Genomic DNA, 27,748 nt, shown 5'->3' with positions numbered 1-27,748 from the left:
CGCCTCACGGCCCCGCTTCCACCGCTAGGGGAAGGGAATCCAGCGGGGAGAGCCCGGCAACGGCCTCCGGGGGGCTGTGAGGCAGCAGGGTTGAGGCGGCGGCGCCTTCGTTGCCGGCCGCGTAGCTCAAAATGGTCGAAAGGGCGAGGAAGGCGCCGCCCGAGCCCCACGCGCTGGGTTTGCCCCTCGCCTGCTCCTCTCCGCCCCTCAGCACGGGCTCTCCAGCGAGGCGTTGCAGCAGGTCTGGAGCCGGGCTGAGGCACAGCAGGACGGTTCTGCCTTTCCCTTTAGTTAGACGCTGATCTGGCCCAGCCGCCTGCCAGCTTCAGTTAAATTCGCGTGGTTTTAACTATCTGGGAGGTTTCCGTCAGGCATCGTGTCCAAAAGTCACTAGGCGTACATAGGGAGACAATGAAGTCCCATATGACTCATTTTCTTAGGAAGCAAGGCTGAAAATAGGAAAAGCATACGACAGCACTGTGTAGTGGTTCCTGAAAAAATGCTTTCTCTTTTCCAAAGGTAAGTCGTGTGTGGCTGTAAGGACTAGCTGCCTCTGGCCAAAATACAAATTTTTGTAAGGTGCCTAAAGATACCTAATTACCATTAAAAATGCTTGCACCAAGGTCTTTTTTATTCACATATTGTGAAGGTAACTACCTGAAAGGAAGCGGTGGGGAGCTGAGAAGACTGCTTATCTTGCAGATAAACAATAGCACAAGAGGGAATGGCCTCAAGTTGCAGCAGGGGAGGTTCAGGTTGGCAATGAGGAGACATTTCTCCTCAGAGCAGTCAGGCACTGGGACAGGTTGCCTGGGGAGGTGGTGGAGTCACCTGGGGGTGTTCAAGGAAAGGTTGGACGTGGTGCTTGGGGACATGGTTTAGGGGGTGACATTGGTGGTATGGAGATGGTTGGACCAGGTATCTTGGAGGGCTTTTCCAACCTTTATGTATCTATGATGTTTTAGGAACTTCATTGACAAACTGCTCTGTAAGAACTAAACTCAATGTAATCTGCACCTGCATCTATTTTTCTTATTACACTTAACTGTGAGCAGTTTGACTACAAAGATTACTTTATGTAGAAGTTAAACAACTATTGCTTGGAATTTTAGTTGTCCATAAATCCATTGATATTCAAATAACCAACAGTAGTGATAACAACAACAGAAGTTACCACAAAGAAAGTAAGACCTTATTCATGACATTAACAGGTATCTCAAGGCTCATGTTGACTCACTTAAAATTTATTGATAATAATAAAAAAGGCTAATACATGCAAGCTGCTAAAAGTCACAGGTGCAGCTGTGAAAACAGGGGAAATATGATCCCCACTTGAAGATGGTATGATCTGAAGTAATGGACAAAGCACAGGATCTGTAAAACATAACAGCAAATGGTTTTGTTTGCATGCATTTTTAATCTGTGTATGTTAAAATATGAATTAGAAGTGAAAAAAAGGAGGTAAGTTAACTCACAGCTTTTCTCTGCTTAGCCACGTGATCTAATTTTGTAGTCTTTCTGAGGACTGCTGCAGCATAAACAGATGTCTAAATTTCATCATGGCACTTTGTCCTGGCAAGGGATGTTTAGAAAAAGTTTTACTTTTTGTTCACTGACTCCTTCACATTAGGCCGGGAAGTACTTTTGTGCTATCAGTACCAAGACCGAGTGCAAAGTTGCCAAGATCATGGGTGTTTCACTCAGCTGCACTCTAAACACTGTATGTAATGTTTCTGGAAATTTTCTCTTATAGTTGTATTTTCAGGTTTAGCACTGCTATCCGTCATTGCACCAAGGACCTTCTCATCCATTGGAACGATACTGCTAAAAGTGTGAATGTCTGCTGGTAAGAAAGGTGATAGCTGGAGGAGAGGGAGAATATGATCGTTCTGGTGTTTGATCATTCAGGCATATTTACTGCACTGTGGGTTTCTGAAGTCACAAGTTTCAGAGGGAAAATTGATTAAAGATTCCAGATTTATAAACTAAATGGTCCTATCAGACAAACATGGCTTAAATAGCTGGGAAATATATTAAATAGGAAAGTTTTAGAAAATTTAGTTGCCCAAGCATCTTAAAGTGCAAATGTTTGTTTATTTTTTTATTTACTATGTAATCACTGAGTCTTTCTTTGGTTAAGGCAGTCCACATAACAAATCCAGATTTTTTAGGTCTTCAGCAAGCAGTATTTGTACCTGGCATTTTCTCTTCAGAAGACAGAGAGGTCCAGTACCTAGCACGTCTTCAGACAGCACAAGGCTAGAACAGAAATCGCGGAGTGTTTAGTTACACATAAACCAAACCTGGCAGCACATCCCTGCTTAACCAGGAAGGTGTGATGCAGTCAGCACGCCTCTGCAACAGCAGAGAGCACGTGGACAACAGGGTTGGTCTGGATACAGCATAAAGCAGCGAAGGAATGGTATCAGAATAGCTCACAACTAGTAGGCAAATCACTATAAAGTATCCCAAACTAAATTTACTGATGAATGTATGAATGATCCATCACTGTAATTGATCGGTTACCTTTTTAAAACCATCAGGATTACCAACAAATTGGGTAGTCTTCTCTGTTCTGAAGATGGATTTTACAGCTCCCATGCCATACTCTTTTCAAGAGGCCCTTAATGTACAAAATTCCCTAGGTAATCTAAGTGCTCCCTAGTTAACTCTTGGAAGATTGCAGTAAGAGCAACTAAGTTCTGTTCAATGCAGCCTTAACTGTCACATTAAGAAATTATGAAAAGACATCCTCATAACATTAATAAACTTCTGTGATTAAATTAATGTGCTATGCTAAGAGTGTTAGAAATTTAAGGAGTTACTATTTCTATCTAGTCATTAATCTGATAAATTTATTTTGTTAAGCAGGTAGTGCCTTTCTTCCTTCAGGGCTTTCACCTATTACATCTATTACCCTTTGTTCAGAAGGTGATTGTATTTCTGTATTTACATATTCACAGAAAAATCACAGGTTGTTCAATTTGGGGAGCAAGATATGATTGCGAATGGCTTTTCCCTCAAAAAAGGATCACCGTGCAGCTTCTAGTCTTCTGATATCATTTTCACCATGTTCATTAGATACCCAAACTTTTTTTTTTTTTAATAATAAAAAAAAAAATCAAAACCTATGAAATGAAAACTTCTGGTTCTTTATTATTACTATTATTATTATTATTATTATTTTTTTTTAAAAAAAAAGGTCAAAAAGGATGGCCAGCCTCAGTTTTAAGCAATTCTCAGAAACTAACTCCAGAAGACCAGTACTATCACTTTCAACTCTGAGGAGCTGTTTCAGCCCTTGCTCCATGTCATAAAACTTGTTGCACAATCTGATAGTTGGCTGCAAATAAAACAATGTTTTCATGTTACTTCATAAAAACATCTTAGTCTCCCCAGCGAGGGGTTCTTCCTTGATACAATCACTGATTGCTGTCACTGCTTGCTATCACTGCACTTCTGTAGGTTGACATCCTAAGCACTGTGAATTTGCACAGAAATCTGCAAAATCAAGTGATTTAGTTTTACTATAACCTATTTATCGACTTGTTCATATATTGCAAAATGCCATTTTTTTCTTATATTATTATTATTAAATAAGGGAAAAGACAGCATCAGAAGTTCGTGTTCCAGCTATTTTGTCTGAACTATCATTACTTCTGTAGTACTGGTATATACTCCCATCTTTTCAGGACCATCACTGACCTCTCTCCCCCTCCCTGGGAAGTGGAAATGAAATAGGTTGTACACCTTCATTGTGTACTTGATGGCATTTCTCAGAGCTTGTTTGTAAGCCTTCCCTCTGTCCGTGAAGTTCAGTGGGCTTGGTTCAGTTTGACTATATTTGGTAGGGTGCAGAGGAGCAGGATGCACCTGCTGACTTGCAGCACACAGCACTTCCTTGAGCTGAAGGTTCCAACTTGGCACTGTTCACAGAGAATATTCCATGTAACAATAAATACACGGACGTTCTTTCCACCTCAGTTTCTACAGATAGAAGTTCACAGACATACAAATAAACAGTACTCCCCATTAACCTGAAACTATTTGTATGTTGTGAAGGGAGGAATGTCGTTGCATCTTGTAGAAGTGAATAAAGAATCTAAAACTGAGGTATATTAAGATAGGTATGAATAAGCCTTTTCAATAAATGTACTTCACAGGTTTATACTTGTTTAGAAGTATTTAACCACAAACATCATCTGGTAATTAGACTATTACATGAATTTGTCATTATGAAAGACCATTAAGTGAATTTGTACCGAGTGACACAAAGTAATTACAGCTCTTACGCTGACCTTTAGAATCATTCAAAATTACGATTTAAAAGAAGTATATGCTATTATTTTAAAACTGCACAGTTGATACCTCTCTTCAAAAGACCTATAACAGTAAAAAAAAAATTAAGAGCCATGGAAGACCACTAATAGCAAGTCATCCTTTTAACAGTTCAACTTCTCCCCCAGATAACCTTGTACCATTTGCTCCACGCTTTTCTTAGGAAACATAACTTCTTAAAAGCCTCAATCTGGCAAACAAGTTTATTTGAAAATTAAATGTCTGCAAAAAAAATTAGGCATTTGCAGTGTTACTTCTGATACGAGTTAGTATGTTCCAGAAGCAAAAGCTGTAGCTTCCGTTTCAGGAAAAAATGACAGTTCTACAGATCCAGAACATTTGATCAGAAGATTTCTGATTTGTTTGGTGATTTTAGCATAACTACTGTGTTATGCTGACAGCTACACAAACCATAAGAAAAACCTGCACTGGTTATAGTATTAGTATAGTATTTTCTCTGGTTATAGAATTAGGCTTTTGAACAGCCATAAAAGCAGCATCTGTGCTTTTCATTGCCACATCAAGGTGAATTCAGTACCACCTAAACCCAAACCAGCAGCTGATTAAAAAAAAAAAACAACAACAACAACAAAAAAAAAAAAAACGTAAGTCAAATGATAAAGCTACATAGTTTAGTACAATAAAACAAAAACAAGGACAATGGTATTTGTATAAGGTTCCAAAAATATACAGATGGGAAAAAAAATCACTGTACACAACTCTGAGGTTGTTAAAGTGACCAGAGAGACTGAACAGTGCAAGACATGCTTTTCCAGTTACAAGCTCAAAACAGAAGTGCAAAAGAAATTAAAGCTTTGTCTGAAGTGATTTACCTTTTAGGATAAAGAAAGCTAGAATATTGTCATCAGTATTACAGAGGAAATCTCCACCCCACCCCACCCCGAACACATACACAGAAAATAGTTTAAGTTTTTCCATAATACAGCATTTCATTCAGATTATGTCCCCCTGAGTTCGGTTATTGTAGGGACAATGTGTCTAATATTTATTTAGATGTTGGCCTATGAATCAAGCGATGCATAGGCAGCTTCTCAATTCTCCAGCTTTGGCTAGCAACACCTGCAATTTACAGGCAGTGAAAGTGGCAGACAGCCTGGGTTCAAGTCCTCCTGCAACTAGCTTCATAAGACAACCTCATTTGAAGAAAGCAGTTGTGCTGAAAGCTGATGCTAAGTTATGGCTGAGGAACAAAGAAATTGCTTTGTAGGTCTCTGTACTCTCTCCCAGAATTTAGAACAATTTCAGGCAAGAGCTTTTAGCAGGCTAAGCTGTACATGCATCTATCCATGCAAACATAGAATATGGCTCCCAGGACCTAAGAATTACTAGGGTGTGCGCACACGAAGACTGGATAGAAGGCCCTTCCTTGTTAAGTTTACAAAAATATATAGCCAGTACTGTAGCTTAAGAAGTCAGTTTTACTCATTACAGAGATCCCAAAAAAGTATTAACTGCTTTTCAGACATTCCAGACAAGGTCACTTGTAACAAAAAAGGTCAAGTTCTCTAAAACAGGATTTTAAAAGCGGGTCTTTTCTTCAAGTGAACAGGACATCTGTTTTTAAGCTTAACTTTTTCGTCAGTTAAGACTGAATTTATTTAAGAGTTTATGTGAACATATGCATAAACACAAATAAGTTTACTTTAAACACATCTGCACAGAAAAAAAAATAATTAACCCTTCAAAATGTAACAGAGCAGGTCTGGTTAGTATGTATCTATTGCAAATCTTAAAGATCCTGTGCATTAGGCCCACCCATACAGGAAGCAGGGGAAAAGTCTTAATGAAAGAAAATTACTGTTCGAGTCTAAGTGGTGTTTTGAAGAGCCAGCAGCCTAAGGGACACCATGAAACTAGTCACAGTATCCACACAAGCAGAGCTGCTTGGGCTACTGAAGCAGTGTATCCTCCTGAAGGTGTCATTTACTCCCAAGTTATTTTCTGTTTCGAAGGCGTTTAGATTTCCTAGGACAGTCTGTGGATTCAACCGCCTTCCTCCTTTTTCTAGGAGATTGTTCGTTTGAGCCAGAGCCCGAAGAACTTCCTACTGCGCTCTCCATCACCTCTCGCAGCTTGCGTTCAAGCTCAGCCAGTCGGGCGTTCTGTTCGCCTATGATTTGTGTTTGCTCTAGCAGTTTCTGATCTTGATCTTGGAGTTGTTTCTGTTGCTCTTGCACTTTGGTGCGAAGCTCTGAGATTTCCCGCTTGAGCACTGTCACGCCCGCACCATTGGCTTTTACTTGCTGCTGGAGTTTGGTGACTTCTTGTCTCGAAGGGTTCTGCTTGGAGAACAGCTGCATGGTTGTTAGTGCTGCTGAGGGCCCTGGAACTGCAGAGAAAGTTGGGATTAAAAAAAAAAAGAAAGAAAGAAAACTGGGAACACAAAAAATGAGAACTGGGACACAGTTTCTGCTTTTCTCTTAAAAATGGGTGGTGCTGGGTTCTGGGAGGGGGGACGCTGGGTTCTGAGGAATGGGGGGCAAAGCGTTCCAGGTGGGAGGGCTGGGTTCTAGAGGATCGTGGACGCTGGGTTCTAGGTGGGGTCATGCAGGGTTTGGAGGGACGCTGGGTTCTGGACAGAAGTACAAATTGTATCCCAGTTTTCATATTTTCTTTATCTCTACACCCCAAATAGGAATCTGAATACTGGCTGGAAGTTAGGTGAACATGTAAACTGACTTACAGCTACTTAAGTGTCTAATGAGAGCACATGGTATTTCAGGGCCCAACTACTTTAATATAAAATACTTAGAAAATGAATGATAAGTTGTTTTCAGTACTACTGAAAATATAAATATGATCCCCCTCCCCCCCTTTTTTGCTGGATCAAAAATGATAGAGGGATTATGCTCTCAGTTAGACTTAGGGTTACAAATGTTATGTCAAAAACCCACAGCAACATGGCCATAAATTAAGTGTATTACAGAACTGCTATATTAAATATTTCAGTAAAGCAGTACAATTCTGCTGTCATAGTTGTATACAGCTAAAATCTAAAAAATTGTGCTCCAGGCCTTAGCAAGGTATTTCAGTTTTAACTTTGTTCAGGAAGGGGATTTTTTTCCCACATTGCTGTATGCTTATTCTTCCTAAACCCTAAAACTATATGGGGTTTTGAGCTTGGGCTTGTTGTTTTTGGTAAAGTTCCTGCAAATCAAGGACACTGACAGCTGCTGCATCATTTCTTTCACTTTTTTCCTGTCATAAATTGGATCGATCACTTTTTCTATCATTTTCCTCTTCTACCAGTACAGTGCAAGTAAGATACAACTTTCAAGCACTACAAAGACAGAACAATCTGGAACAGCCTTGAACAGGCATCCTCCTCCTCTTTTTTCTTTACGATGACAGCATAGTTTCGGTTAGTTGACACTAAAGGGTTGCCATTAGGTAGATTATTCCTTCCCTCAACCCAAGGTAGGCATGTTTATGCCACATAAAGCCTTGGGTTTGGAGAACCAATTGATACTGGTTTTGGGCACTGCTCCCATAGCTGAGAGACTCAGTGAAACTGAGATATAATTAAGAGGATATAATTAAGAGGTGGTATACACAATTATGGCTAAAAGGATTGACAGGACATACCAGAAACAACAAGCAGCTCCTACAGTTAGGCCTATCATTTTTGCTTAGGGTCTATTTATTTATTAAGTTATCTTTTCAGAGAATTTACTTCACAGTTCCTAAGGTTACCCAACAGTGTTGAACAAACTTCAGTAAAGGGAAAACACTGCAGTTCTACTAAACTTTTGCTTCTGGCCATTAGATGGGATAACTATGTTAAACTTTGTTTGACAAAAATTAGAGAAAGTCTGACAGGTCATACAAAGAAACAGCTTATTTATTTATAGATTTATCTTAATCGCCTTTTCAGCATTATTCACAAGTTTTTTGCTTGTTAGTATATGCCTTAGTGCCCTGGCAAAGTGTAAAAAAAGCACATACAAGTATGTTCTAGCTCTGTATGCACTGTAACATCTTAGGCTGATTTGCTGATCATACTAAATATAAAAGGCATCTTGAGTTGTTATCTCATATGCCAAATTTCAACCAAGTGCAATAAGAAAGTCTCATTCATTGGTGGCACAAAAGCGTTTGTTTAACGCATACACACTATGCATAATTATAACATACATTCAAGTGACCGTTCTTTTGGTAATACAAAGCCTCCTTAAATTACAAAGCAAATGAATTTCACAGTTGGCATTCTTAAGAAACAAGTATCATTAATACTTATGTGATAAAGCTCACTTATTTAAGGGATGGAGCTTTAAAAAGACAGTGCTGTGAGTTTTTGCATATACACACACAAAAAAACCAACAACAACAAACAAAACACACACAAAAACACCTCAACTACACGTTGGAATTAATACCTGGGGCAGCTCCTATAAGACGTCCTGATACATCTGACCCAGGCAGCTTCCTTTTCAGTATTGGAACAATCTTCTCATCAAAATACTCCATAGCCATGGAAGAAATGTCCCTTAGTTCCTGGAGAACTTCATGAGCTCTCTGAGGAGCTCTTGTAGAGTTTACATATCTTAGCACACGGTAAATTTCATCTATTACCTAAAACATTTAAGAATATTTATTTTTTTCTGATAAAAGGAAGATTATTTCACATCATTCTAAGAGTGTTGGCATATTCAGGCATATTCCAGTTCCAGGACCTTCTGCAGCACCAACAGCAATGCAAAATCAAATATGATATTTATATCATACTTTACTACATAACTGTTACTCTTGTATATCACGATGTACTTAATTTCAAAACACTGATAAAGAACTAAAGTCCTGTTTGTGATACACCAGAGAAACCATGCACTTGAGATATCATGACTCTCTTCAAATTCATGAAATAACACGTTTTGTGTGAAATTGTTTTACTGCATCCATACTTGAGTTTTATGTGCTCAGTAGAGCATAACGATTTATTTTTGGATAAGCAAGATAGTAGAAGCCACACAACAGAGCAGTCATTCCCACAGCCAATCGTGAGCCATATAAAACATATGAATGGAATAGCAGTAATTATAGTCATGTCAGTCTGAAGAGCTCTATGTATTTACATGAATTCAGCTGCACGATCCCAAAACATTGCAAATTCAGATTACATGCACAATGTATTAATTTATGAAATAACAATCCACAACTAGCAGAGAACATAAGCACCTTCTTTATATGCTTGAAAAGCAAGCCTGTTGTTTAGGAGAGATGAAAGTTGCCTTGCTGATCTAATGAATTATAGTCTAAGGAGGTCCAGATAGGAGTGCTGGCTTCTTAGTACAGAAACTACTGAGCCAGGTATTTTGCACATGACTAAGAATGGCTTACGATCACAAGAATTTAGAATCATCATTAAGACAACACAGCTGCATCTTGTGTTTTAATAAAGGAAGCTTAGCTAAAAAGTTGCAAATCCTAGATATGACTGAAATGTGCCATCATGCAACAAGCTTACAGAAGACTTCTCTAATTTTATCCACCTTTTATTCACATGTTCTAACACAAATTAACATCCTGAAAGTTTTGCATTCTTCTTTCAAATGGAAATTTCCTGAGGGAAACAGGACAGGTGGGGGAAACCACACACTTCAAGTAAACACTAAGCCTTGAGTAGGCTTGACCAAGACATGACTTTCTGGTGAATTGATAACTGTGCAGAGAAAGCAGCAGCATCAGGCTTGTATACCAAGTAAATAATTTATAAAAATCTCTTTAGCTGTTACATCAGAATACAAACAAGGCCTTTATGACTCAGTGCCCAGAATGAAAACAGCTGGTAAGCTCATTTGCACAGCTCCTGCACACCTCAGGTCTAGCCTGAGCATCGCCTTTCTGTCTATCCCTCAAAAAAGTAGGGCAGTATTTCTTCTTTGTGTTCTATTAAGAATGTGAGTACCAAGGCCTTAAGTTTATTTGACTTTTATTAAACTACAGTGTTTTTAAATATATATATACATGCAGTATCTATAAATGTAAATAAACGTAAATATAATAAACTAATAATTTTAGTATCAAGGCAACAACTGTGTGTAGAAATCATTACCTCTTCAAGATTAAAAAAGAAAAAAATCATGCTGATAGCCTATCCTGCTTACTGAATGCAGCAATGCCTGCCATGCTTCATCTCAACCCAACAGCTAACTCGCATTTGTCCCAGTGCAATTCAGTTTTCTTCCCTTTAAAAATTTATATCAACAGATCCAAACCTCACATAGAAAGATCAATGAATCGAACATCAGGCTTATGTTCACAGATCTCGTTTCAACCCTAGGCTATAACAGCCTTCCTCAGATTATGATTTTGTCAGTTTCCTTCTGTATACCTTCGTTTTCACAGCTTATAAAATAGTGGTATCACTGTCATACATCTCATTTGGATAATTTATACTTTATGTTGGGGTAGCAGTCTGAAACACCAGAATTGTTTAGTAGTAATATTATTTAACAAAGTTTATCTACACTTAAAACTTATATTCCATCTAATGTACAGACACTCATTCATTATCACAATGAACAGAGTTTCTGCATACTATGTATCTTAATTTAATTAACCTGAAGTACTCAGAACCTTAAGAAAGGTCCTTAAAGTCTTCTTCATTGACCAAGTCCCTAGTGTATACATGGTCTAAGGTATTACATCCTCTGATGACCTAGCCTCCAACTGTTTTGTACAGTTAAAATTCAGAATTAAACCCTATGTATCCTGGCTTCTCATAAAAATCCTAAGGGAAAATATAAATAAAATTTAAAATAGTACTGAGACAGTCTGGTTCTTTCATTTCAGACTGACTGCTATAGCAGAGTATTGGCTTGTGTGTTTTAAGTATGAGAAACAGTTTTAGTATGAACATACATTATACAATGTGGGACAGCCGGGACAAATTTAAGTTATGTGATCATGTTTTGTAAAAACATAAACATTCACATAATTTAGTCTACATTTTACCTTTCCAGGTATGAAGCAGCAGAGATTGGAATCCACATACTTCATGAAAGTCATATTTAACAGAGAAAGTCGTGTTTCTACAGCAGCAAGGATGTCTGCATGACGAGCTAATGAATGGTTTCTTCTTTCTGACTCCCGTCTAGAAGACAGACCATTAAGTGAGAGTAATTTAACAGTGAGTCAACAAAATAAAACCCTAACACTCATTTATCCTTAAAACCCTTTAGAGGCTTGAAAACAACCACTAACATTGTTCTGTCTGCATGGGAAAAAAAAAGTGATATAGATTAAAAATCAGCTAGTAATTATTTAGTACACTTTTTTTAAGACAGTATTTTCTCTAAATAATTACCACATCTTACATGATCCATAAACACTGTATGTAATTTAGGACTCAAAGAACAGGCTTTCAGCAGTAGACACTGAGTCATGGTGCATATTTTTATCCTGGCATATGCCTACAGTTAGTATCTCAATGTAATACACAAATTTAATACAATATTACTGCTTGTTACAAAATATAAGTTGAGGTACAAGTTTTTGAGAAAGGATCACAACAGTAAGTAGCATTTAGTTTCTTCACCCTGAATGGGAAACCTGACAGGACATAGCAGCAGCAACTGCACTTATTCTCTGGAAAGAGGAGAAAAGACACTGCCTTAGTGAGAACCTTAAGCTCCCAGTAATGCTCACACATTAACCCCCCTCCCTTTCCCTGATTTAATCCTTGGCACTGAAGAAACTTGCTTTTTTAATCAGTCATAGACAAATCACCACCAAAGGCAGTTTGTCTTGTAAAAGAATGGCATTTATCCACTCCTAAGAACCCCTCCTGGCTTTGCCAGAAGGGTTGAGTAATATAGGGCCCTTCTTTTCTATGACACATTTTCCAGTATTCCAGCTCCTAGGACTGTATACCACAAGTTACGTTCATGCACAACATTATTTTGTTATTAGATCTTAGGTTTATGGTGGTTTGGAAAAAAAAAAAAAAGGAAAAAACATTCAAATTTTCAAGATATTTAAGCTGAATTAGCTAGCAAGAAATTCCTTTTTAGCATTATGCTGAAAAGAATCTAGCACTCTGAGGTTTAGCTACAGTTTTAACTGGTACATACCTTGGAAGCTGAGCTTTAACTTGCTTTTGACACAAGTTGTGGTATCTCTCCACTTTTAGAAATCCCTGATTCAGCATTCGCTGGCAAACCAAGTCCATTCGTTTACAAACCTGTATTTAAGTAAAACAAAACACACACACAAGACACCCCTTAAGTTTCAAATAATACCACAAGTCACTTTTATCTTATCCATACTTGCTGAGCAGTACTAGATTCTCTTTCTTCCATTTCAAGACACAGAAACTGCAGTGCAGCTTAATGTATCACCATCTCTAACAGTGACCATGATACCCCATAAAGGAGCAGCTCCATTCCACAGTTAATAAACGAATCTTCTGATACTGCCTAACAAGTGACAGTAGTCCAAATTCCACCCGTATATAAGTAGACATGATTTCCCTCTGATAATAATCAAAATTGCAAATGCCTGTTTCTAGATTCTAACTTGTTCTCCAGAGTGATTTTGATAGATAAAGTTAATATTTTGTTGTCTCATAAAGATGCCTTAAAACCAAGAAAGTATGTTTTTTCCTTCAACATTTAGGACTTAGGTTTTGGAGACAGACAAAATTAAAGAATGAAGCACTACAGTGCACATGAAGCAAGACTCCGTTTTGTATATAAGTCCTCTCTATTTAAGAGATTCCCTTATTGGCTATGTTGCATACTGATAGCCTCATTTTTTTCACAGCTTTAGGGAGAAAGGACGTTAATAGCTGCAGATGCCATAACGAGCTACTACATTTAAACCTTAAAAAGTAACCAGTCACGAGACAAAGCCGACGTGTACAAAAGTTTAAAGTATTTGCAATTCACAGCTCTGATGATGCAAGAGATTGGTTAACCAGCTGTCCTTTCAAACTGCTTTTTTTTTTTTTTACATGAAAGTGCACAACTCCAAGTGTGACCCCACTTTCCAACTGAACAGCTTTGCTCTTTTTAAATTTATTTAAACAAACACTCCTTGCTCTCCATCCAGTACTCATTTCATAGCTTTGAAATCTACATAGTTTGTATCTTGAGAAAGAAGGTTCTTACTTCTAGAAAAGCCACCAATTATTTTTTGCTTCTATGGAAGGTACCACTTAGAGAAGTTCTACTTTCTCTTAACCACAGAGAATCTCTCTAGTCACAGCTAGTCTAAGTTCTCTGAGTAAGCACTGACTCTTCTCAAACACATCTGTCTTTGAGACATTAAGTAACGGTTGTCAGTCTGTCCGTGTTTCTTCACATTCAATCTTCCTTGTGAGTAGTCGAAGGAGGATAACCACCAGTCACACTAACTCCAGAGGTAGTCTCAGTATACTTGTCCCCCACATTCACTAGAATTAGCTAAATTTTTTCCAGTGGATGAAACATAACGCTAGCCCTTCAACTACAACAAGGATGAAATTCTCACATTTCTTCTAAGATATTAACTGCATTAGTGATGCTTCGATCTGACACCATTTTAAAGTATAAGACTTCACAGCTTACATTTAGTTCTAATGATATCAAACAACCAAAATAGGAATAAGTACTTGCACACAGGCTACATTAACTATGCAATTGTTCAGCAGAAGAAAACCAAAACGAACATGCAATCCTAGATACATTATTAGTGACAAACTTTAGAAGCGCAGATATCAATCATGTTTATACTGACATCTGGTGGCAGAAAGTACCTTTTACTGCGTTGAAGCTCGCACATCCAAGCGAGCAGGTAGGCCACCATGGGTTAACACAAACTGCACTAGATTTTTAAACATTGCCTTTTCCAATCTAACTCATTTGCTTACACTTCTCAGAATGAAGAATTATTTGCTCCAGTTTCTGGACACCGCCCGTATTTGTCATATAAACAGACTAGAACCCTAAGAGACTAAACAGATACCACCAGAAAACAGAAGCTTTTGCATCTTATTTTACCAGTCACCTCTTAGTTCTCAGCTGGTTCTCGATCGCACCATTTAAGAACATGGCATCTGAAGCTGTAAGAACAATACATGTTTTAGACTGCATAGTTAGCAGTCCTATATAAAGCAGCATTATCACGCTGGTCCAAGACAGCTACAGGCCGTGTCAATAGACTGTAAGAAATTACAAAAGTTCAAATTTGCTCAATTTGTTTTTGCCAATTTTTGGAATATTTTCTTATTCTAGCCATAAAATTATAACAGTACAAGCTTCCTCAAATGTCAGGTCCAACTAGAATACTGTGTTCAAATTTCAGTGTTAAAAAGTTGTTCCAAGGTCCACACAAAATCCAGAATGAGAAGGCAGCTGCTTCTCAGCATGGTGACTTGCATACAATAACTACTTCTGTAAAAGAACTGATTTTCCACTTTATTTGTGACCAAACTGACACAATCTAGTAGAGGACTACCAGCTTCCCTTTCCTCAAGCATGTCTTACTTCTTCCCAGCTTCACTAACAGATGACCACTGTCAAAACAGAAAGCAAAAAAATAAACTAAATTATTTAGATTCATTACGTGCTGTACTTATTAGGTATTTAGAGGCTACACAGGACCTTATTTCATAATGCCTTCGTAAGCTGAAGAACAATGCTAATGACTTCAACAAGAAGCCTGAAAATATAAATGCCTATAAATACAGATTTACTGAAACTGTGAAGATTAAAGCTGTGCCGTCCAAAGGACGTCCGTCCTTATTTGTGCTCAGCAGAACAGTAATGTGGGTTGGCTGGACAATTTAAGACACTTATGATGCGTGTCAGAATCCAAGATAACCTTATCTTCATAGGAGGAGTTCATAGATTGTTTTTAATCATGGAGTGTTTGTTTTCTGTCACGCTCACTGTAGTAACAGCCTGAATGGAAGTGCTATTTCCAAGCTCAGACTAAGGATTTCGTTATTACCCCACTTTGGAAGCATCCAACTCTCATCCTCTTAGCTGACTGCATCTTTAAAGATAACAAAGCAGCACAAGCCCATTCTACTGTTTCAGGTCAACTGATCAAAGTTCATCGCGGTATCACCACCGTTGTAAACTGTTATATGGTATCCATGCTCAAAACCGATCGTCCTTCTCTAGAATGAGCATTTCAAGTGTTTCATGTCAAAATGAGGAGTGTTTCTTCCAAACATGATGTCATCCTATTTAACAGAAAGAAATCACACACATACTTTTATCAGTAGAATTCAAAGTGCTTTACAGAAGGCAGTATTGACTCCATTTTACATTTTGCTCCATTTTATTTGGCTAAGTGGAGGCCTAACTTACGTGAATATGGCATAATATGAATAAGGCATAATTCAGTAAAATGATTTGTTCCAGGATGATGCCAAAGCATGAATGAAAACCTACAGCCATTCTCCTATCCACAGCATGTAAGGCTTCCTACAGAATAAAGCAAGAGTGTTCCCCTCTCATGCTTATGACCTGAATAACAACGCTTTACTTGCTTTTCTGACTGCCTTCCAATAATCTTGTTGTCTCAGAACTGCTCTGCCGTCTCAAAAACATGGTCAAAATTCTAAAGCTTCTGTACAGACACTAAAAAATATTACAGTGAAATAACCATTCAAAAGCTGGAAGGTACACTGGCTTCCACATCAGCCTGCATACTAGGCTTTACCTCCTCCTGAGCATTACAGCTTCAGCCATAATGATCTTATGCATTTCTCTTATGACAAGGTATCAAAAGAACTAGGTTAAGTAAATATTCAAAACGTCAGAAAGTAAAATGCTGTTCCTTTGCTTTTCATTCACTTTTTCTGAACAGAAGATTGATACCTCAAGATTTGCATTAAGGCATAATTTCAGACATGACTGCATTCTGAACACCTACTTGTTTAGTCTCCACTAGTCTAGCTCTCCTCCTCTGCTTAACCAGTTAGGTACCTCATTTATGCTTTAAAATGCTGTGACATCAGGCACAGCAGAAGGCATTGTGTTAAGTATAGCAAGTGCTTCTTCGTACATGGGCAGGCCCATGCTCTTGCTTTGCCCAATGGTAATCATAAGCAGGAAACATCCTTTACCTCATTCTTCAGTCACTGAAACAGACTTATATTTCCTAAGCCTTAGATTATACACCTCATTGCACTCTACATAAACAATGCAGGTTCCTACCTCTATTTTAATCTGAAAACTTGCTGGTGTTCCATCCCCTCCCACACAGCCAACTCCTTAGTCTAGCGCACGCTCTAGCTTCAACACGCATTCAACTCAAAAGACTTTGTTTGCATCTGTCAAGACGATCACTAAGATGATCCACAAAGAGAAGGATTAGGACATCCATTTTCTTCAACGCTGAGCCCCAGAAAATGCATTCAAATTGATCTGTTTAGGGAACCCATGCTTACTGCCAAATATATGTATGATCAAGCTTTATTTAGGTCAATTATGTCCTGGATCACATCTTCCTACCTTCTCCAAGCTATTTCAACCCCTTGCAATGTGGCATTACGTGCAATAAGGAGTCCATTCTGGGGCACACTTTTAACTTGCATGAATTGCCAAAAGAACACTTTTAGTTCTGCATGGCAAACCAGAAGACCTAGCTGATCCAAGTAGACGTGCTTATGAGCCACACTTTTGACTAGGCCAAAGAAGGGTTTCTTGACAGAAGGTGATTCTTGACATTAGTGCTGATTAACGAGGACAAGTGTACTTTCATCTCAGAATAATTCTCACATTTTCTGATGTATCTTAAGGGTAAAATGTGGAATGTGATGCAAATTAAGTTTCTTGGCTGTCACTCAAAAATAAAAAGAGGAGAAGATCAACTGAATAGTTTCCTTCATTTTACATCTAGTATTGTTCCATGTGTGTCTAAGTCGATACTTATCCGGTCTGGTTTTGCCATTTCTAAAGCTTCTGCAAATGACAGTCTTCTTGAACAACGGACTTGTGTTACATGAAAGAGGTGTTTCACTTGGTAAGAAGCACAAAGAGTTAAACAGCTCTTTTAGTCCTTACACACGCGTTTTTCCTATTCTGAATTTCCCTGCTGACAAAGCATTGCTTACAAACACTAAGTTACCCTTGCGAGAAGAAAAATCCTCCTACTGACTAGTGACAGTTCTCACAGCTACCATTTATAAAATGCATTGGGAAAACTGCAGTGAACAGTGCCCAGTGTGGCAATACAGACCATACAGCACTAAGCACACCCAAACAGCACACATACTTCTTGTCATCCAAGCTGTAAAGGCTGCAATCCAAAAAAAGCTGTACTAAGTATTTTTCCACAAATCCCCTACCTACTCTTAGAGAAGAAGCAAAAGCCTTCTGAGATTACTAGGCTGACAGCATGCTAGAAATATTTAGGCACAGCGTGTTTGGCGCAGTACAAATAAAAACAGTTTCTGCTCGAAGAGCTTTCAGTTTAAAGGTAGAGTCAGCTTGCCACACTTCAGGTTGCTGATCAAGGACAAGCAGAGCCCAATTCTCTGCAGAAATGTGCTTGTAACACTACCTAGTTTAAGCTAGTGAGTTCTTAAAATAGCAGCAGCACAGGCAAGTTCACCAAGGGCGACATAAGCCCCATGTTAGCTCCATCGCTGTGTTTCCATTGACGATCTCCTCAGAAATGGAGCAAGGCAGCAGCCGATCCCGTTATGCTCACATCGTGACCACGCTTTACACGAGGCTCCATGCAGGCGGTTCAGGACTGCTAAACACCTATCTCCTCGTTGACACGTGAGCTTTTATTTTTTTTGACATGACGATGCTTGGCAGCGCAGGCAGCACCTTTCCTTCGATCCGCCAGCACGGCTGCGAGCAGCAGGCGGCCCCTCGGGCCTGCAGGGCTCCGCTCCGTGCCCCACAGGCGGGGCTGCGCCCCCTGCACCCCTGGGCCTCCCCCCCCCGAGCAGCAATAACCCCACAGGCGGGACGCGAGGCGCTGTCCCCTCCACCACCACGCCCCCCGCCACAAAGCGGCGGGCACCGTAAAGAATTAAAAACCCCCCAGCCTCATCCCAGCCTCATCCCGGCCCCTCCGCACCCCCGGGCACGGGGCCCGGCCGCCACAGGGCCCCCCCCCAGCCCGGCCCGGCCCCTACCAGGCGGAGCTGGCTGGTCTCGTCGTAGGACAGGAAGCTGAGGATGCTCTCGATGGCCACGATGGGCAGCCCCATCAGCGTGTTGCTCTGCGGGGGCTGCTCCAGCAGCGCCGGGGCCTCGGGAGCCGGCGGGAGCGGGGTCGGGGAGAGCCGCGCCGCGCACAGGGCGCCGCCGTCCCCCTCCGACAGGAGCCGCTCCTCCGCCGCCGCCGCCATCTTGGAGCCCGGCCTGCCTCCGCCGGGGGAGGAGCGGGGGGCTTCCGATGACGCCGCTTCCGCCCGCCGTGCCCGCCCCGCCGCTGAGGGGCGGCAGAGGGCGGTGGGCAGGGGTGGAGTGAGGGGTTGTTCACGCAGCGTCCCCGGGGATCAGGAGGGGAACTGGGGAAAAAAGGCACGGCCGGGCATTGAGACCCCCGTGGGGCCGCTGTAGAAGGGGGCCTGTAGTGGCACGGATGTGGTGGGGGCTGCTTGGAGCTTCCCTGAAGTAGTGGGACGTGCACCACAAGTGAATAACTGGGAGCAGTCTTAAGCATAGCATGCCCAGGAAGCAGGACAGCCAGTGTCAGCCAGTGTGGTGGAGGGTAAAAGCACAAATTGTTTGTTTTTAAAGGACAGACAGTTTGATAATGGTGTGTGGAAGCACTGGGAAATAACACTGTGTATCTGATGGGTCCCTCACACCCCGCACATAATGCAACCGCTGCAGTTGGAAATGGCACGCTGAGCTCGATAAACCAGCAGCAAATGACTGTTTGTTTAGTTTTTGTCCTTGTTAATCTTACACCAGTCGTAAAGCTACAGGTTTCTGTGTTTTCTATTTTTTTTTCACTCTACAGAGGAACAGAAGCAAGAGTAAGGCAGTCAAGGATGCTGTGGGAACAGTGTGAGAAGGGCCTCCAAGGATGTAACAGCTTCAAGGAGACCTAGTTGCTGTTGAGCAAGAAGCCAACAAGGCTCCCCCAGCGCTATAGGAATAGCAGCAGCTGCACAGACAATGCTGCAGCCTGGTACAATGAGGTTTAATTCCAGAGAGTGAGCTACAGTAAGGAGAAACATGTCTGCACCTACAAAGTGAGGTGCAACTACGTAACTCTCACCAGCGTAAGAGTTATGTAGATATTAGTGAGGTGTCTTGGTCATAATAGCTATATCTGGAGCAGCAAAGGGATGGGACCAAGGGCTGTTTCTAGAATATTCCTAGATAATTCTAAGTAGGGTCATGGGCACTTGCACCATGGCTTCACAACCGTTTCTGTGGCAGAGCAAGGCACAACTGTTGAAAAGTACAGTGCCAGTCTCCTCTTTTCCTTCAGCTGCTGTTGTTTGGCGTTTTCCTTTTTCATGTCAGTAGTGTTGAGCATGCACGTTTCGTTAGGAAACTGGTGCTCCTTAAAGCTGACTTAAGAAAAAAAATCACTGTATGAATGCTGGAAGTGACAGTAGAAAAGCATATGGGAAAAAGTCATAAAATGTTTGTGGTGAGTGGGACTGCTCATTACAGTAACTGTACTACAAGGTAGAACAGCTTTAATTGTTACAGAACTAAAGCACTACCTGCCTGGAGTACCCCTGCATCCCTACACCTTTTTCTTTTCTTTTCTTTTCTTTTCTTTTCTTTTCTTTTCTTTTCTTTTCTTTTCTTTTCTTTTCTTTTCTTTTCTTTTCTTTTCTTTTCTTTTCTTTTCTTTTCTTTTCTTTTCTTTTCTTTTCTTTTCTTTTCTTTTCTTTTCTTTTCTTTTCTTTTCTTTTCTTTTCTTCTAGGCTTCTTCTTCTTGAATTTTAATTGTGACCTTTTTTATTTGCAACTTTCCTCTTTCCTCAGAAACCCACCTGGAACCTGCCTCTTATAAGAAAGAAATTCACTGAAATAAAATATAAAAAAAAAAAAAAAAAAACCACCTTGGAAGCAGGGGAAACGCAAGGGCAAGCCTTTATGTGTGTCATCCTAATGGCACTCCAAAAATGTACACTTGGTATTTCCTTTTTTGAAGCAAAACAATTTATGCCATGTATGTATTTGGAAATGTTTTTCCTCTTTCCCCCACCCCAACTTGTCAATGCTGCTGTAAAACTGGCTATCTTAGAACAAGTTGTTTTTTTTATGGCTGTAGTTTTAGGACCTGATCTCCTTTCATATGCATACTCAGCAATTTAAAACACACTTAGGAGAATTCTTAATAAACTTGTGACTTGGCACAGGAAGGTTGTGCTGGCAGTCCATTAATATTTTAAAAGCAAGTGTTTTTCTCCCTCTTCTTAAGCATATATAATTTAAAATAGTTTCAAGAATGCTTTTTGTTTTGTCCTGTAATTTGAGAAATTTGAGATTTTGAGGTACTCCTTTATGTTTGATGTTATGTTTAATAATATATAAACTGCATTTTCTATATGTTTATTATGTTAGTAAGTAGAGTGTATTAATGGTATAAACTACATATTTTACATTATTAGCTACAACTACATAAATGACTTTTTGTTTAATAAGTCTGTCTCAGTACGTAAGATAATTCTGTCTTACACGTTTTGATTCACATAATTGTATGAGGTATCTTGTATCATTTTTCTGAGCGTACATCACTGTCTTAATTTGCAGAACTGCACACCACACATACTTTCACAAAATCCTTGTCACAGATTCATTTGTCCCTTATCTTTGCAGTTACTATGGGATAGGGTGAAGCCAGATAACTTTAATAGTCCCTGGAAGGGATGATATCATGTTATGTAGATTCCATTGCATATGAAGTAACATGCAATCTCTGTAGACAATATCTGTAGTTAAAGCAGGATACATACCTTTATTTGGGTTGCTGCTCCTTTAGGTTTCTGCAGTACTTGTAAGAATTTTAAAAATCTTGAAATAACCTTAGTTCTCATTATACCATGTTATAATGATAAATATACTTGGACCAAGTTTTGAGGGGAACATTTCAGTGACTGACAAGAAAGATGTTAGGGGGAATATATTACTTTGCCCCTTTAAAGATGCCTCTGTACTTTGTACTAGGAATATGAGATTTAAAGGAAAGGCCACTTGGGCCAAGAGTGTGTATTTTGCTTTCTTTGTAATAATCTGCACATTTCTGTACTCAGAAGTCTTTGTCAAATCTCATTAGTTTTCTAAGTATTTGTTGGATAAATTTTTAGGCATATATACCCTGAATAGATTCAGCCTCTTGCAGCTTACTACATGCTTATAAAACCATGTTTATTGTGCTCCCAACTGATCTGAGTATGGTCTGTTCAGAACAGCAGGGACTGTGAAATTTTACTGAATCTACGTAGAATATTTTACCTACATAGAATATTTTCCTTGTGATCTGTGTGGCAGCAAGCATTGCCAAGAGGCATGGGGAAGCGGAGGGAGCCTACCTGAAATACAAGGAAAGTTGTAAATATCAAATGTGAGAAAAGGGGAGGAATTCAGTGAAGGGGAAAAAGAGAGTTTGAAGCAGGAGCTAACAAGTGGACATCTGGGAAGACAACAGTAAAGGAAAGAATTCTAGTAGCAGGAGCTGAGGTTGAAGGAAGGTGTGCAGCTAGGTCACGAACAGGGATGTTAATGGGGAATATAGGAGCAAAGAGGAGTAATGTGCTCAGAAACCAAGGCTAAGAGCAGAAGTTGTGTGGGAGGAAAACAGATTTGTTTTATCAAGTTAGGATAATCAATAGAAAAATAGAAAATGCCTTCCCACGAGGCAGGTTTTCTTTTCTGGGGTGTCAGCAGTTTGCTCACTTTATGAATCTTACTTTTTTTAAGAGGTACTAAGTTTGAAAGCAGACTGTTATATTTGAAAAGTCATATATTAATTCAGGCTGCTGGATACTGAGGCAGAGTAAAGTCCAAGGCTCAGACAAAACACAGGGCCTGGCTGGCTTATAACAGAGAACAGTCGCATCGGGGCATATCCAGGGACTGTGACTTTTGAGCCTGAACTAAAAAAAATGAATAAAAAAGAAAGCACACTGAAATTTCCTTTTAAATTGTTTTTAACAAGTGTATGCCGGAGCGTAAATTTGCACAGATTCCTGTTTTGCAACTAAAACTTTTGATCCAGTAAAAGATAACTTAATACTTTGAATCATTTGGAGTTACAGCTTCATATATGAATGTAATATGAGTTCTGTCAAATCAGTATAAATATTTAAATAGATGCTTCACAGATTAACTAGTTTCAGGCCCAGTATTGCTATATGTTGTATAAAAAGCTGGTTGAGTAACCACCTCTACAATCTACATCTACCTCGTGATTTATTTGTAATACCATACATAAGGTATCTGATAGTAATCATGCAATGAAGTTGAAAAGAAGAGTGAGGATGAAAGAAAACATATTCTCTGTAGATTCTCTCAGCTGAAAGTATGGGGACTGTATGATCTTGAGTAGCTTTTGTGGGCTAGGCATGTTGCACAGTCAGGCTTTTTTTTAATTATAGTTTTCTATTTTAAATAAAAAAGAACAAAAAAGTGTTTTCAGCTCCACAAGAGAGTCAGGGTTTGTAGACATGTAATACATTTATTAGGGAAGCTGATGTACTTAAGGGATAAAAAAGACAAGCTTTCAGGCAAATAACCTTGCTATTTTCTTGGAGTCAAAGTGCCTTCCCTGAAAGAGGGCTGCAGAATTACGTACTACCCAGCCAGTCACCTCATCACAGAAGGATATCAGATTGGTTAAACGTGATTTCCCCTTGGTGAATCCATGCTGACTATTCCTGATCACCTTCTTGGAGATGACCTCCAGGATGAGCTGGTCCATCACCTTTCCAGGGACAGAGGTGAGGCTGACTGGTCTGCAGTTGCCTGGGTACTCCTTCTTGCCCTTTTTGAAGCCTTGCTTGGGGACTCACACATAGCTGCTTGCTCTGCACTGGCTCATCAGCTGGGCTCAGGGACAACTGTACACAAAAGTGATATGTGCAGCAGAGAAAGAGAAGCCTGGGTGTGCTTGCACAGTGCTGTTTGCCTGGTCTGGTGTAGCGGCTGGCCTCAGAACCTGCCTATTCAGGAACAAGGGTAATACAGCTGCTGGTGAAGTCCCAGAGGGTGTCTGGTAGCAGAGGGCCTTGGCCACAAGAGGCTTGCCCAGCCTCGAGGTGCACATCAGAAAGGCTGTGGATTTACTGGTGTAAATGTTAGGGTTAATGTAAGGAGTAGGGTTTGTTTTAGGGTTAGGGCTATGGTTAGGGTTAAAATTAGCATTTAGTGTTAGGTTTTAGAGTTAGGACTAGAAATTAGGTGTTAGGATTAGAGGTTAGGGTTATGGTTGTGTCATTAAGGTTAGTTGTAATGGTGACCGCTAGCATAAGGGTTAGCCTTAGGGTTGGGGTTAATCTTAGCTTTTATCATTAGTTTCTGGTCAGTAGGATTAAGGTTAGAGTTAGGGTATATTTATGTAAGGCATAGATTTAGGGTTAGGAGGCTAAGGTTAGGGCTAGGGCAAGTTTTTTGGTTAGGGTTATGTGTTTGTTTGTCTGAGTGTTAAAGTTAGGGTTAGAGTTAGGGATAAGTTTAGGGTTAGGTTTTAGGGTTTTGTTTAGAGTTAGGGTTAAAGTTAGGTTTTAGTGTTAGGGTCATGGTTAGTGTTAGTCCTAGGGTTAGAAGTAGGTTTTGGTGTATGGTTTCGGCTAGGTTTTGTTTTTAGTTTAGAGTTAGGATTTGCTGTGTCTATGGTCAGAGTTCAGGTTTTGAATATTTTGGGGGGTGGGGGAGGGTTAGCATTTGCCTTAGGGTTAAGGTTAGGTTTATTGCTAGGGTTAGGGTTTTGGTTATGTTTTGGTGTAGTGGCTTGTTTTAGGGTTAGTATTAGTATTATTATTAGGGTTAGGATTACTGTGTTAGGGCTAGGAGAAGGGTTTAGTTTTAGGATTATGTTTCGGACTAGGTTTAGCATTAGGTTTATATTTATGTTTTGCTTAGGTTTATTTTTTTTTTAGTGAAAGGATTGTAGTTAAAGCTAAGATTTAGGGCTACGGCTAGAGCTAGGTTTAGGGTTGTGTTTAAAGTTTGTTTTAGGGTTTGACTTAGGGTTACAGTTAGGGTTAGTGTTAGGATGGAGTTAGGGTTAGAGGTAGTGTTAGATCTATGTCTAGTAGTGTTAGGGCTAGGACCAGGGTTTGGACATAGAGTTAACTTTAGGACTAGGTTTAGGTTTAGTTTTATATTTATGCTTTTATAATTATGTTTTGTCTTAGGGAAAATTTTGTTGTTGGTTTTAGGGCTAGGGCTAGTATTAAGTAGCAGATTTGTTTTAAGGTTATGTTTCTCATTATTTTTTAGGTAGAGTTTGGGTCAGGGTTATGGTTAAGTCTATTTTTAGGGTTATTTTTTTTTAAGGTTAGGATTAGGTTTAGGATTATGGTTAGGGCCTTTAGGGTTAGGTGTTAGGGTAAGGGTTATGGTCAGTGTTAGGGTTTAGATTTAGGGGCTTAGGTTAGGTGTTATTGTTAGGGTTAGGCGTTGGGTATAGGGGTTAGGGTTACGGTTAGGGTTAGCGTTAGGTGTTAGTGTTATAACTTTGGTTTGGTTTAGGATTCGTTAGTGTCAGAGACAAGGTTATGGTTTCTGGTTAGTATTAGGTTAAGAGTTAGGGTTTATGGTTAGCATTAGGGCTAAGGCTAGGGTTAGGGTTAGGATTATGACTGGATTCTGGTTATTCCTAGGCAATAGGAGTTAGGGTTAGTCTTGTTAGTGTTAAGCGTTAAGGCTAGGGTTTAGGGTTAGGTGTTGGGTTTGGGGTTAGTTTAGGCTTAGGGGTTAGTATTAGTTTGTAGGGTTAGTGTTAGGCATTAGGGGTAGGTTCATTTTGTATTAGTGTTAAGATTAAAGTCGTTAGGGTTAGGGTTAGGATTAGAGTTGGTGTTGGGTTTGGGGTTAGCTGTTGGGTTATGGTTAGGGTTGATGTTCTGAAGACTGCTGTGTCCCAGCTAGTTGAGTTCTGGCGATCAATTCTCTTGCCTTGCTCTCTTCTTCTCCCAGCTTTCTTATTTTAGAAGCTTTCCCTTCTTTCTGTAGCCTTAAGCTTTATCCTTCAGAAATGAGAGCTCTGAAGTTCGATATGGTGCAATTTCAACGGTAGGTGGCAATGGGTAGCAAAGCTAAAGCGGTTGACATCCTCCTCCTGTTGCATTGATGTTGTGTTGATTTCTGACAAACTGTTTCTCAAATTACCGTCATAGAAACAGTGTTAGAACCAGGTTCACTACCTTTTTCCTGAAGAATTCAAGAGGTTATAGCAATATAAACCACTGACAGGCACAGCATTTACAAATAATAATAATAATAAAGTTTACAAGATATTGCAAATGATGACAAGACATTACAAAGAGATGTTGTCTGATGTCTGCTGTTTGATACTTCTCATAGTCGTGTCAGGGACTGTAAAAGAAGACTGGTCTGGAGACAGTTTTAGGCACACTGAAGAAGAAAAGAGTGTGAGAAGTTGCTGTTGAAATTGCTTAGATACTGCTCTGAGAAAATTAACTGAAGGTTTGGAGTAGTGTGGTGAAGGCATGAAATACAGTAGTGTCTCCCAGCCTCCCACTTAGATCCATCAAATGAAAAGACTAAGGGCAAGAAATGCTGATGATTTCTACTTACCATCACTACAACTACTGCTTGTAAAACCTTCCTGCTTTTGCAAGCTTCTGCAGTTCAGACCAAGTAGATCACTCACAGAGAGAAAAATAATGATTCTGGTATATCTTTTCCTTACCCTTCCTCTTTCCCTTCCCCTTCCCATTCCCTTTATTTCCCTTTCTATTTTATCTGTTCTTTTCTCTCCTTTCGCTTTTCCCTTCTTTCTTTTCTCTCCTTTCTATTTTCTCTCCTTTCTTTTCTCTCCTTTCTTTTCTCTCCTTTCTTTTCTCTCCTTTCTTTTCTCTCCTTTCTTTTCTCTCCTTTCTTTTCTCTCCTTTCTTTTCTCTCCTTTCTTTTCTCTCCTTTCTTTTCTCTCCTTTCTTTTCTCTCATATTTTCTTTTCTCTCCTTTCTTTTCTCTCCTATTTTCTCTTTTCCTTCTTTCTTTTCCCTTCTTTTATTTCCCTTTATTTTTTCTCTTTTTTTCCCTTTTTTTTTTTTTTTTTTTTTCCGTTTCCTTTCTTTATTTTCTCTCTTTCCTCTTTTATTTTCTCTCCTTTTATTTCCTCTCTTTTCTCCTTTTTCCCTTCTCTCCTTTCCTCTCCCCTCCTCCCGGTGCCTGTGACCCCGCTTTACCCGCACTCCCCTGACCGCCGCTCCCCGTGCGCTGCCCGCTGGCCCCGCGGAGCCGGGCCCCGCAGCGGGGCAGCGCGCGCCCCTGGGGGCTCCATCCGCCAGCCGGCGCCCAATCAGCGGCGGGGGAGGTGATGTCATGGCCCGGGCGGCGCCGCCTCATTGGCCGGCCCCGGCAGCGGGGCCGGGCGGGGAGAGAGGGGGCCGGGGCCGCCCGCTGGACTCCGGCCCCTGAGGAGCGGGGCCGCGCTGCCGCCGTGCGGGCGGTCCCGGAGCGCCTCGTTTTAAGCCTGTTATGAAATAAACGCTTACACGGGTTCCGTCTGGGCTCTGTTCTCCGCTCACCCGGCAACTTCTGGCCCTCCCCCGCCCCGTCGAGTTACGGGGAAGGTTTCACCCCGGGAGGAGGAGCAGCCGGCGCCGCTGCCCCTGCGAGCCCTCCGCGCGGCGCCTCGCGGACCCCAACTTCTCCCCCCCGGAGCCGCTCCAACGCTCACGGGCTCCCCCCGGGACCCACCGCGGGCTCCCCGCACTTTGGCCCCTCCCGGAGGCGGGCGGGGCGCTGCACGGCGCCGCGGCTCCTCCTCGCCGGCTCGGGGCTCGCTCCGGAGCGGAGCCGGGGGCGGAACAAAGCGGAGGAGCGGCCGGGCAGGGCGGCCCCGCAACAGGTCTCCCCCCCCGCGGGTCCCGGCAGCGGCGGCAGCAGCAGCAGCAGCAGTAGCAGCAGCGCAGGCCCCAGGGCTCCCAGCTCGGCGGTCTCCCGCTCCGTGCGGCGGGGCCGGCACCGGCCGCCCCCATGCGGTTCGGCTCCAAGATGATGCCGGTGAGTGCCGGGAGGGCGCGGGGGGCGGCCCGGCTCCGGGGGAAAGTTGCAGAGGGGCAGAAAATGGAGCCCGCGGCGCTGCGGGAGGAGCAGACCCTGCCCCCGCTTACCCCTCCTCGGACTTCCCCTCCCCCTTCTGATTTTCTTCCCTTTTTTTTTTTTTTTTTTTTTTTTTTTTTTTTTGGTGGATTTCTTTCTTTCTTTTTTTCTCCCTCTTTCCAGATTTTCTTGCTGGGCCCGACTCGTTAGACGGGCTCGCTGGAGCGGGG

General features: G+C 40.9%; 2 protein-coding genes and 2 long non-coding RNA genes across 4 annotated transcripts in view; 3 read left to right on the top strand and 1 right to left on the bottom strand.

Annotated features, from left to right (window-relative positions):
* The first annotated feature begins 64 nt into the window (after positions 1–64).
* Positions 65–6,354, top strand: LOC311434984. The gene is made up of 2 exons (XR_014691864.1): positions 65–519; positions 1,754–6,354. It is a non-coding gene; the product is annotated as an uncharacterized lncRNA (long non-coding RNA).
* FBXO28 (F-box protein 28) lies at positions 5,758–18,671 on the bottom strand. The gene is made up of 5 exons (XM_084515548.1): positions 18,446–18,671; positions 12,432–12,541; positions 11,314–11,452; positions 8,736–8,931; positions 5,758–6,688 (listed from the first exon to the last, which is right to left on the bottom strand). The coding sequence occupies exons 1-5, from the start codon at positions 18,659–18,661 to the stop codon at positions 6,294–6,296; spliced, it is 1,056 nt and encodes a 351-aa protein (XP_084371674.1). The 5' UTR covers positions 18,662–18,671; the 3' UTR covers positions 5,758–6,293.
* Positions 18,672–18,790: 119 nt separating this feature from the next.
* LOC311434831 lies at positions 18,791–19,976 on the top strand. Its single transcript, XR_014691755.1, has 2 exons — positions 18,791–19,026; positions 19,282–19,976. It is a non-coding gene; the product is annotated as an uncharacterized lncRNA (long non-coding RNA).
* A 6,922-nt stretch (positions 19,977–26,898) lies between these two features.
* The window catches only part of TP53BP2 (tumor protein p53 binding protein 2), a 46,658-nt gene continuing 45,808 nt past the window's right edge, over positions 26,899–27,748 (top strand). The window contains exon 1 of the mRNA XM_084513014.1: positions 26,899–27,479. Within this exon, the coding sequence (XP_084369140.1) occupies positions 27,453–27,479 (27 nt within the window). The 5' untranslated portion in view covers positions 26,899–27,452. The remainder of the gene's footprint in view (positions 27,480–27,748) is intronic.

This window comes from Aythya ferina (assembly GCF_964211825.1).
Source record: "Aythya ferina genome assembly, chromosome: 3".
Classification (NCBI taxonomy): domain Eukaryota; kingdom Metazoa; phylum Chordata; class Aves; order Anseriformes; family Anatidae; genus Aythya; species Aythya ferina.
This window is presented reverse-complemented; position numbering and strand designations above follow the sequence as displayed.